Here is an 11548-nt window from a genome sequence, read left to right as displayed (position 1 = left end):
ACATGACTTAAAATCAGAAACTACAACAGAAATCAGAAACTTGAAACCTTCCACCAGCTTTCGCTGTCTTTTTTTTCTGGCCTGAAACGTGCTTTCGGTGTCTACAAACTACAATTTACTATTAAATTTATTCAGGGAAATAAATCTAAACAAAAGTTCACCACAATTGATTGGAGCAATGAAATTGTTATTAATAGATTTCATATATTATGTATCTCTTTAACAGATATCGTATATTATATTTTGTTGATATTGGGTATTAGTAATTGATGAGATGAGGAGAGGTGGTGGTATAAGGAAGATCAATTCACTTAAATAAGTGAAGAGTCGGAAAAAAGAGGAAGGCAGCGAGGGAGGTAAGGTAGCAAAGGAGACAGGGTTCTAAAGAGTGCTTAGGGCTGTTGAAGGCAGAAAGATCCTTCCTTCAGCATTATGGAAGGTATTTATAGGAGGTCTCGTGGTTGTTGGTGCCATGTCACCGATAGTACGAGCGGTGGTTTGATTATATGGTTGGCCAGGTGGTAGGTTAGTTTTGATGATGCTCTAACATTTCTTGGAATGAGGTTGTTACACCTTAGCGGCATGGTTTCCCCTTGTGAGTTAGTGTGTTCCCACTAAAAGGAAGTGGCCAAGAGGATGAAGTGTCCAGATAAATGGTCATTTGAGTGACCTTCAAGTAGAGAATAAGACAAGTGTTGCAAAGAGAAGGATCATTCGTGAGCGTCTCTTAGGTTTCCTCTCGTGGTACCACGTGTCCGTAGCAGGTAAACAACAAGAGCACCAGAGCAAATTTCAATACCCAGCAACAACAAAAATGCTTCAAGGTTGAAGGAAACAAGAATATGTAGAATTGTTTCAAAATGGTGTGTTCCATCATTCGTATGCCTCAACACTTCATAGCCAGTGACACTCGAACACGTGTTTGCTAAAAATTGTTGCTCATCATTGCTCTGACTCTTAATGTGTGGTTGTTTCAACCTCACATTTAGTATGTGCTTGGTGTTGAAAAAAATTTAGTTTCAAAATGGTTTTTTTGCATAACGAAAAATTAATATTTTAAAAATAATCTGGTTTATGATATTTATAGTAATAAATTTTAGACCAAAATCGTATATATGTTTTTGGATATGCGGATCTTTAATATTTTCTGGATTCAACCAAACAATCTTTTCTACTATTCTTAAACCATGAAATGTTTCGAGTGTGAGCACAAACTAATTGAATCAAAACACAAAACTAGAAAATTTTTCTTTAATTATGGGGTGAAAACAAAAATTCTCTCTTCTCAAAAAGAAACTAGTAAAATTATTATTCCGGAAAAATATATTTAATAGTTTCCAATAAAACTCTCTATTTTTCGGTAGCGTAATAATCTTTCAAAGTTCGTTATTTATGCCCTATCGGTGCCATTTATTTATAATAAGATAAGGTAAAATTATTAAGTTGTAGAAGTTTTTTTTATTAGAAAAGTGAAATCCTAGTTCAATCAAGATGTAGAATGGGGCAACCCTAGTTATAACACCCCAAACCTTAGAATCCGTATTTTGGCCGGCTAACACGATGGATGTGATCTTGCAATTTAGTCCTTCTAATCAGCAAGATTAGCCAAATTTTTGGGCAGACTCGCCTAGCGGATTATTTCGTTGTGTTCCGCAGTCTGATGGATTTTCACTTTCTTGCGTTTGGCGAACTCCTTTGCTTGGCAAGTTCTTCCATGTGTGGACACACTAGTGGCAAGTTCTTTTATAGCAAGGTAAGTCATTCGATATTTCTGTTGATAGCCTGGGTAGGTGGGACATGCATCAATTATGTGTCAAAATTTTAAGTTAGGAACTGTCATTTTTGCAAGACATCTGTAGAACCTCGTTTGATTAGTGGAATAGTGTGTGTATGTAAAATGATTAGGTAACTTGTTATAGTGGAATTACGGGCTAATTCCTATATAAATAAGATAAGAGCTTAACAGAGGATGACTTTATTCACCATTTTTCACTGTTCATTCCTGTTCCCCCAGAAGAAACTTAGTGTGTTCTTCGCTGCGTGAAGAAGGTACCAGTTTTTGAGCTAACAACTGGTAAATTCTTAGGTCCTTTAGTTTTATATGAAGAATGATAGGGTAGTAGGAACCATTACTATAGGTTTCTACTAGAGGTAGATAGGAAAGAAACTTCCTTCTGATTAATGTTTGCATGTTTTCGATTCTTGTTTTTACCTTTAAGTTTAGATTGATTTTGTACTTAATAAAATGTTTAATCTTATTTAACTAAAGAAATGGGAGAAGGCCCTAGTGCAAAAGGGAAAGAACCCATAGAATAAGCAAAGCTTTTCCTGGTAATATCTGGTGAGTTCCTTTCACTTGTGCTCCAGTTAAATTCCATCTAATTTCATGATAATATTCTTCTCCAAGTAAGCAAGTTTATTTAAAATCAATTGTGCATGTCAGTGATAACAAACTAAAATGATAATAACGATATGCGTAAGAAAGATTGTGAATGGATACTTATCCTTGGTGCACAAGCTCCGTATCTTGGATGGTGGAAGGGGGAAAGGGTGGAAACTGTTGAGATATGATGGCAAAATGTATGGAGATTATGATTTGAAATGAGATTTACCTCCAATAGAACATGTAAATGCAAACCACAATTGGTGAACGCCTCGACCTTATGGGGGAATATGTAAGTGTTAGAATTAACAAAGAGGATCTATGAAAGTTCGGTTGGATATATAAATATCAACTTAAAAGGCAGCACCAATTCAAAGTTGAATTTGATTTTTCATTTTGGGTAGAGTCCATATTGCATAGATTTTGGGATTACATTCTAAAAGACAACCTAAAAGAAAATTCCAAATGATATAGACATGAGAGGAGGACCGTAAGCCAACCATTTCTTTGCCTCCATTATCAAGATTCGTTTCCTTTGTAGCAGAGGCGTGTGCTTCTCTCATGCCTGCTTGGGCCCCTACAGATGCCTTCCCTTTGCACCATTTCAATGTACTTCCTCTTCTATAAATACATCAAGTGCATAGCTTTGGATATACATAGCAAGCTAGCTTAACTACTTTAGAAACTCAAACAAACCTTTTACTTCTCAACTTTTTCAAATTCACCATGTCTGACAAGTGCGGCAACTGCGACTGCTCTGACAAGAGTCAGTGCGTGTAAGAAATCATCCTTTCATCATCAGCTTTCGACCAGTTTCTACTGTTGTGTGTGGTTCTTTGATTTTGTTATTGTTCCTAAGTTAGTTCTGCATGTTTTTTAGCTGTAGTATGCACTACTAGGGGCAAATTCAAAAAAAATATTTATTAGCTGCCGGAATTTAATTATAATTTTTTTCATAGATAAAATATAAATTTACTAAGGTTGCTGTGACTAAATGCATGAGTTTGCAATCAATTATCATTGAAACTGAAGGCTTTTTTTGTTATGCTTGCAGGAAGAAAGGAAATAGCTTGGTCATTGAGACTGAAAAGAGGTATATTAGGACCAATATTGAATAATTTAACCAAAATTGAACCCATTTGGATAAGTAATCATATTATTACCTAGAGAAGCAAAAAAAAAGCTATGTCTTGCACAGTGGAACACATATGCTTAAATATAATCTGTTGTGATATTTCTTTGCAGCTACATCAGCACTGTAGTGGTCGAGGCTGTGGCAGAGAACGATGGCAAGTGCAAGTGTGGAGATAGCTGCAGCTGCACAAACTACACATGTGGCACTCATTAAGCAGACATAGAACCATGATGTTTTAGTCCATAGCAATATTAGGACCTAAAAATAATAAATTTGAGTTGAATAAATTGGTGTTTTGTTGTTGAGTTTGAGACATTGAGTGCGTTTTCATGCCTGTTTGTCTTATGTCTGAATCTCATTGTACACTATGATGGAATGGTCATATCTATGGACTTCGTATGATTAATGAATTATTATCAGTTTAAATCTTCTCTTTGTATCCATGTTGGATACATATTTAAACATGGATAAGGAGATGTACTCTTCAAACTTATTCATATTGGAGGTATATTCTTACCCAACACTTACCCAAGCTACAATAAAACATTTTTTAGAACAGTTCTATTTATTATTTCGAATCAGTACTAAAAACAAGTCCACGGTAACAAAAGTAGTTAACACTTAAAGCATGCACTAGGTGTTATATCTCAATGGCAATTGTTCTTCCGAATCTACCGGAAATTCCTCATCTATCACAGATTCTTGGAATCTCTTCGGAAGGAAATATCGACCACCGAGGCGCTGTTGGTAGTGTATGATCACAGCAAAGAATATACCCAACACAATAATAATGAAGTCCCAAGCCGTTGAGTAGTAATCTGCACCATGATCTCCGTAGATGTATGAGTCATCTATATCAGCATAGTTGTTTGCTCTGTACAGATCATATCCATGGGGTACGAGGCGAACAAGGGTGATTCCGATGTAAAAGAAATGAGAAAGTGCTGGTTCTCTCAAGTTCTGGAACATATTGAAGATTATTTGAGGAAAAAGAAAGGCATCCAGTACCAAACCAGCATAAGCTCTTGAACTCCCCAAAATGATTTCATCTATGTAGTACCAAGTTAGATGTACATTCTGCCTTGACTTAACTGAAAAAGCGATAATAGCTCCGATTACATACACCGGAACACACACATACAGCCCCCTTTTCTCTGCAATCCACAAGGTCTTTTTCTTTTCAGTGGAGCATCTAGCAGTCCATGAGAGCATCAGAAGACGGACTTGCAGCAGAAAAGCCACCATTGTGACGACTCTAATGATAACCTTGTTCATTTCGAGCCGCCTTCCACCTCTAATCAAGACCGATCTCTTGCTATCTTGAATGAACATTGCTTCGAGGTTTAGAACCAAAGGGATCAAGTGTCCCAGGGCTAGAATAACAAGCATTAGAAGTGAAACGAAAGGACCAATGCCACGGTGCTTCCTGACATGAAGGATTTGAAATGCTACAAAGATAATTGCAAGAGAATTGGATATTACCAACATGTCCATCTCGAAATCCATTCTCCAAATTGATTCCGTAACCCAACTGCGATAATAAGCTCTTCCCGAAAACGGCAGGGGCTTGAAGGACAGAGGATCGATTTCTTCACGTGTGCTTTCGATGCTTCCTTTGATCGTACTTCTCCTGTCCGAGTTCAATGGAGGAAAATTGATTTTCACCAGGATCTTGCAATCCATCGAATGGCTTGAAAATGTTTTGTCACCTGACCTTAAATGTCTGCAGCCAACCATGCATAGGCTACCTGTTGCTATATCATAAACCCCTTCAGCAGAAATTCGGATTTCGGTTTTCAAATATTCATTTGAAGATTCGTTAACCGTATTAAGGCCACCATCCAATTCCGAACTACGCAGCATGATACTCATTTTATAGCTGATATTAAGCAAGCCACTGCTGGAATTGGATTCAACGCCAGAACTTTTAGGCTTTGAGCTTGAGGATGGTATTAGAGACGGAAATCTCTGATCTTGCTGATCACCTACCGCAAGAGGATCCGAAGAACCCCATCCGATTCTTCCTTTGGAACCTTTGATGATCGACATTCTAAAACCCAGATTACCAGAATAGCCATCTGGATAGTGTTCCCTACTGCTTTTAGTCTTAGGATTCTTCTTTGGACATGATTTCTTCACTTCGGCCATTTCCGTGTATACATACTTCAAACCTTGAAGTTGAATTCGTCCTCCATAACGTCCAGTATTTCGGAACTCGACCCTATCAAAGAAACCACCTTCATTCCTAGGCTTCTCACTCCAAATTTCTCCTACAATGGTGCTTGTGTTTCTGATAGACAAGATTGCAGGGAATCTTAAGCTCAACCGTGTCGTGCAGTCTCCAACATGAGACTTCTCCAAGGAGCTCCATGCATCATAAATTCGGCAAGCAATGATACAAAGCCGATTACTCTTTGCATCCCAAGATCCTTCTCCAATTAATGAAGTGTTGAGATTGGGAGAGCTATAGTATCCCTGATAGCTATCGTTCCGAAATTCTATCAGAAGCCTCAAGCTTTGCCTATCGTTTGAGCACTGAATCATACGCAATGATACTACGGATCCAATACCATCACCAAATGGATTGCAACTCTTTGAAAAATTACAACTGCCAGTATACTCCAATTTGAAAGCATTGCTTCCACCTAACATATCACAAATAGTTCGAGTTTGCGATAAGCGGAGGGACGACATCGGTTGGACATCGATTCCCCCAGGACACCCTTCACTGAACTGATTTGAAATCATGGTGTAAGCGTAATTTACTCGAGGAAACATCAGCAGTGATATTTCCTCAAAGTGATTTGGATCATTAGCAGAACTCAAGCTATCCATGGTACCGGTGACTAAAGTACTAATATTACTTGAAGTCTGAAGATTATTAATCTTAAGAACAGCAGCAAGGTGAAGCAGTTTACCTTCTTTGGAGTAAGCATGACTCGATCCCACCATGCAAAGCTTCCCAGTTGTTCGAGACCAGAAGCCTCGAAAATCGAAGTCCAGTGTCCCACGGTCGCTTGAACTTATAACGTATGAGCTTCCAGAGGAGATACTCCGTTCATAGTAAAACGAGGTTTGAAAAATCAGGTTTCCTTCCACCATAAAGACATCATCAGCTTCGGCTGTAAATACGTGGTGAGTCTCAAAAAGGAGCCTTTTAGATTTGGGTGCAGAGTACGAACGTGAAGGAGGATTGTTTGGGTCTTTATCACCACCACTGAAGTAACCATATTGACGTCGAGAGAAAGGCATGATATTGAACTCCTCATCAGCTGGTTTGGATTCATGAACAATTGAGTTACAGTGAAGGCCATAATCAAATTCATTTGCAGTGCCGAAGACTACATGAAGACATGTGAAAGAGGAGATGATAAACAGGAAGAAGAAAGCATTAATAAAACAAAGTTTCGTCCTACAGAATATGGAACAGTCCACAGCCATAGACATGAATTTCTTCAGACAGAAAGACTGTGATTAAGAACTTATTGCAAAAACTTCGAAATTGATCATAAATATATAGTTATTACTGTACATCTCTCACTGGACATAGGAAATTTCCAAGAACAAGAGCTTGCGGAAAAATTCGTATGAATAATACTTATTTATATTTTATCACATTAAATAAAGTTTTAGAGTCAAGACTTGTGTTCAACCTCAATCCAATAACGAGTGGTTATGATTATTATTATAGCTAAGTCAATCCGTAAATACTCATTATATAATTTTTTAATTAATATATTAATTATATAATTTCTTTTCATTCATATTTTGATTGTATGATAATCTAGTATTGAATTTTAAATGATCATCTAATTAAGATAATTGAATTAGGTGATGAGACCTTGACTCGTTCACACAGTTGAAAGAGTTATATTTTGATTTGGACCAATTAAATGCCTACAGTGATAAGTCACATCATTTAAATTTTTGAGACAATATTGTTGAGAGAGAAAATTATAAACCTCAAATATGTACAATAAAATAAAGATAAAAAATACTAAAAAAATATAAAATATTTTATAGTATTTAATAGTTTAAAATATTTTAGTTATTCAAAATTGTAAAGTGTTAATTTGAACTTTAGATTTATGACTTTTTCTTGCTTGTTATCAATGTCGTCATCAAAGACTTCTTCCGTATTTGTTAAACATTTCTCAACTCTTATCTCTTTTGTGATTTGGTGTTGATTAAGTGTTAATTTGATTGATATAGATATTGTTGTCAACATAGGAGAACGTAGATTCGAGTGCGCTGAAACGCATTATCCTCCTATTTATGGGTTGGGATGGGTTATAGGTAGTTCTAAGTATTGTGTCAAAATAAATAAATATAATCAGAACCTATATTGAGATATTTCAAAAAAAATTTAAGTTTGGTAAAAAAAAGTAATTATTCTATACATCGTTAGAATAAGTGTTATTAAAATCAAATAATAGTAAAACTTTCGAATATCAAATAATAACAACTAATCTTATAAAACAATAATAATCATACATTTTTTGTGATGCAAATAAAATTCTAAAATATGATTTTTCGAGTAATTCTTTAGATGTTATTTGAATGAAAATATTTTACTAATGCAGATATTTATAGTTAAGATCCTTTTTAATTCCGAATGGTTCAACGGACAATAATAAATTAAGATCGAGTGAAAAATCAAGCTAGAAATGCTCAGATACGTACTCATACTAATTAGTTATATAAAAAGAAATAAGGTAAGTTGAATGTTGAATTGATAGTATAATGTTATATTTTAATGTGAATTTTGTGATAATATATGTTAGGCCTAATGATGTAAATGTAAATGTATTATAAAAAGTAATGGTTAAGTGTACTAATATTTGAATGGGTATTCGGTCAAAGGAGAATTTTATGCAAAACTTATATGTTTTGACTTATGAAATTATAAGTTGGAAAGGTATATGAGTTACTAATGGTTTATTTCGGTTTGTCTAGATTAATTTTGTATATGATTAAATGTTTCCATTGCTTATGACTTATTAAGCTGTGAAAGCTTACTATGTGTATGTTTGCTGTTTTTTTTTAGATTTTGAAAGTTGGTTACGAGCTCGGGGATCGTCAAAAAATTCTATCACACTATCGACCATCTTTGGTATTTTATAAATTTAAATTTGAACCTATGGCATGTATAGTCTAGTTAATATGTTTGATATTAGGATATGTAAATATAAGCCATGCGAAAAATGGCTTATTCATTTTGGTTAAGCTTAGTTTTATATGTTCTTGGTTAAATACTTGATGGGTTTGATTTTGGGATATATATAAGGCATGAAAATAATGGGTTATGTTTTATGATATTCATGCTTGTGATGTTTGGCTTGTGACTGGGTAATATGGCAAGTAAGTATGTCAGTAGAGTTAGATTATTTCATATGTTAGTTGAGTGGTATATGAATGTGATATATGTGATAAATAACTATGTTTTGTAGTAATGACAATCGGTCAAATGATGATATAGGTATGGACTATGATATTTGAGCTATTCATGATTCAGCACTTATACTTATATTCGTGATGAATTTGTTTGAGATGATGCTTAAATGGTACATAGTAAAAGAAACTTATATGATTAAAATGATGATAATGAAATAGGTGTTCCAGAAGTTTAATATTTGTAGGGTTATATAACTAAATTAGATGTGAATTAATGGATAGTTAGATATCATTTTTGGTATTTAGATAAATGTTTATTTTAGATGTGTGTGCTAAGTTGAAGTTGTTCGACGAGTGGGTATATTAGTTTTAGGATTTGGGTAATTTTACTAAGGAAAAATATGTTTTGTTAAAATTTGGACATTAAATATATATATATATCGCGTTTTTGTTAGAAATAGTATGAAATATGGGAGTATTAAGTTGATGTTTCATATGTAGATCTTATTCAATTATTTATATGCAGATGAAAGTGAAATATGATTGATGTTTATTATAGGAGTACAAAGACTAAAATATTTAGTCAATAGGTTCGGATAATGGATGTTCGGAAATGGCTCAGTTGGTGTATGCATATGCGTATAATCTTGTAATAAGAAGATAAGCATGTTTTGGTCTTATAGATTGATGTATAGTTGAATTGAAAATAAGTTTAAAATTAGTATTTATGCACATGCAGATTCGGCTAATGTTAGTTAAATGAGTATTGCATGATTTGAGTTCAACTTTTATAGGTTAACTGGCTAGCCGAATTGGGGATTGTATGATTGACATCGTGTGCATATAATTGATTACTCAATGAAGTATATTAAATCAATTGGTACATTTGTTAATGCCGGGCATAAGCTTTGTGATATGATTTGTTTGGTCTATTAAGTGCATGGTTATTATTAAGAAATAAAATGTTTAAAATTTATTATTTATTTAAATACCATTTTAATGATAAGCACACGATTCGTGCATTTATTTTGAAGTACATGATTATTAAGTTGTAAATATGATTATATGCATAAGATATTATATTTGTTTTGCGATTAATAATGTATATTTAATATGTAATCAGTCATTTGTTTTATTAATTTGAATATAACAGGTGTGCATATATAATTGTTTGAAAGTTATGTCTTGATCGGTAATACCTTGTAACCCTAATCCAGCGACGAATACGGGTTAGGCGTGTTACATTTGGGAGAGGGTAGAAGAAAAATGCTTTTACATTTTGTTATTTCCTACATTTTAAAAATTTTCTCTTCTTTTTAAATTTTTATAATTTTAAACTAAAAATTTTGTGTCATCAATGATGTCATCAACTAAGGTGTTGCCACGTTGGACAAAAATATTTGTTGATATTTCTTGACGATTTTCATTAAGTTTGGCCTTACTTGAAATTGTTTGCAACACTATGGGTGGGAAAGTGAAGAAAAAAAAAAGTTAAGAGCCAAAGTGAAAAACTCACGAACATTAGAGGTGAATTTTGTAATTCTACCTTTTTGAGATAATTGATTAAATAAGTGGAATTCCACACAAAAAGGGAAATAGATAGAGCACAAGTTGTACCTTCCAAGCCATTTTTTTCAAACTTTGATTTTATTTCCATTTGCTTTATTTTGTAACTCTTTCCAAACCCACTCCTTTTGTTTAGGTGATACGAAATTTTAAATTAATAATAAATTAAAAAATTAAAATTTGGTGTCGATTGAGTGTTAATTTGATTAATATGGGTATTGTTGTCAATATAGGAGAACGTGGATTCGAGTGCGCTGAAACGCATTATCCTCCTATTCATGGGTTGGGGATGGGTTGTAAGTAGTTCTAAGTATTGTGTCAAGATGAACAAATATAATTAGAACATATATTGAGATATTTCAAAAAAAAAATTAAGTTTCGTAAGAAAAAAAGTAATTATTCTATACATCGTTAGCATAAGTGTTATTAAAATCAAATAACAGTAAAACTTTCGAATATCAAATAATAACAACTAATCTTATAAAATAATAATAATCATACATTTTTTTGTGATGCAAATAAAATCCTAAAATATGGTTTTTCGAGTAATTCTTTAGATGTTATTTGAATGAAAATATTTTACTAATGCATATATTTATAGTGTTAAATATTAATTTTAATTGGCATATAATTGTAACACTAGTAAAGTGATAATCTAAAATAATAAGCGTAATTTAATATGGATTCAAAGTATAATTAAGTGATAATCACTATTACACTAATAATGAAAGCATTATTAGTAAAATAATTATTACCATATTGAAAATAAAATCATATTTATAGATTTATTTTTTATTAATTATAAAAAAATTAATTTTAACATGATTAATTATTTTCATATTTAAAATAAAATCATAATTATATATAAAAATTATATCTATTTAATTAAAAACTTTTGTTTATTTTTTTAATTTATCTAATTACATTCATTTATTTTATAAATTTTAAAATTTTAATTATTAATAATATATTTTTTTTATGAACTTTTAAAAGATATACTGAAATTATTTAATTTCACATTAATATACTCTTCTATTAATTAATATTACTTTCATTATTATCACATTAAT

At 32.9% G+C, this 11548-nt stretch overlaps 1 protein-coding gene and 1 long non-coding RNA gene across 4 annotated transcripts; one reads left to right on the top strand and one right to left on the bottom strand.

Moving 5' to 3' along the window:
* Window positions 1-1456: 1456 nt before the first annotated feature.
* Window positions 1457-3829, top strand: LOC107903563 (uncharacterized). Of its 3 annotated transcripts, none has more exons than XR_005913087.1 (4): window positions 1457-1753; window positions 2270-2341; window positions 3438-3476; window positions 3629-3829. It is a non-coding gene; the product is annotated as an uncharacterized lncRNA (long non-coding RNA). The 3 variants fall into 3 exon arrangements; XR_005913088.1 differs by lacking the exon at window positions 1457-1753 and adding an exon at window positions 1826-2049; XR_005913086.1 differs by lacking the exon at window positions 1457-1753 and adding an exon at window positions 1830-2074.
* A 322-nt stretch (window positions 3830-4151) lies between these two features.
* Window positions 4152-6959, bottom strand: LOC107902220 (uncharacterized). The gene has a single exon (XM_016828437.2). The coding sequence runs from the start codon at window positions 6957-6959 to the stop codon at window positions 4152-4154; it is 2808 nt and encodes a 935-aa protein (XP_016683926.2).
* Between the last annotated feature and the right edge of the window lie 4589 nt (window positions 6960-11548).

This window comes from Gossypium hirsutum, chromosome D05 (assembly GCF_007990345.1).
Source record: "Gossypium hirsutum isolate 1008001.06 chromosome D05, Gossypium_hirsutum_v2.1, whole genome shotgun sequence".
NCBI classification, from domain to species: Eukaryota; Viridiplantae; Streptophyta; class Magnoliopsida; order Malvales; family Malvaceae; genus Gossypium; species Gossypium hirsutum.
Note: the sequence above shows the minus strand (reverse complement) of the source record. Positions and strands in the feature narration are given on the sequence as shown.

What these genes read in the sequence shown, in the direction of transcription:
- LOC107902220 (XM_016828437.2), bottom strand. Translation starts at nt 6,959, where the DNA reads ATGGCTGTGGACTGTTCCATATTCTGTAGGACGAAACTTTGTTTTATT.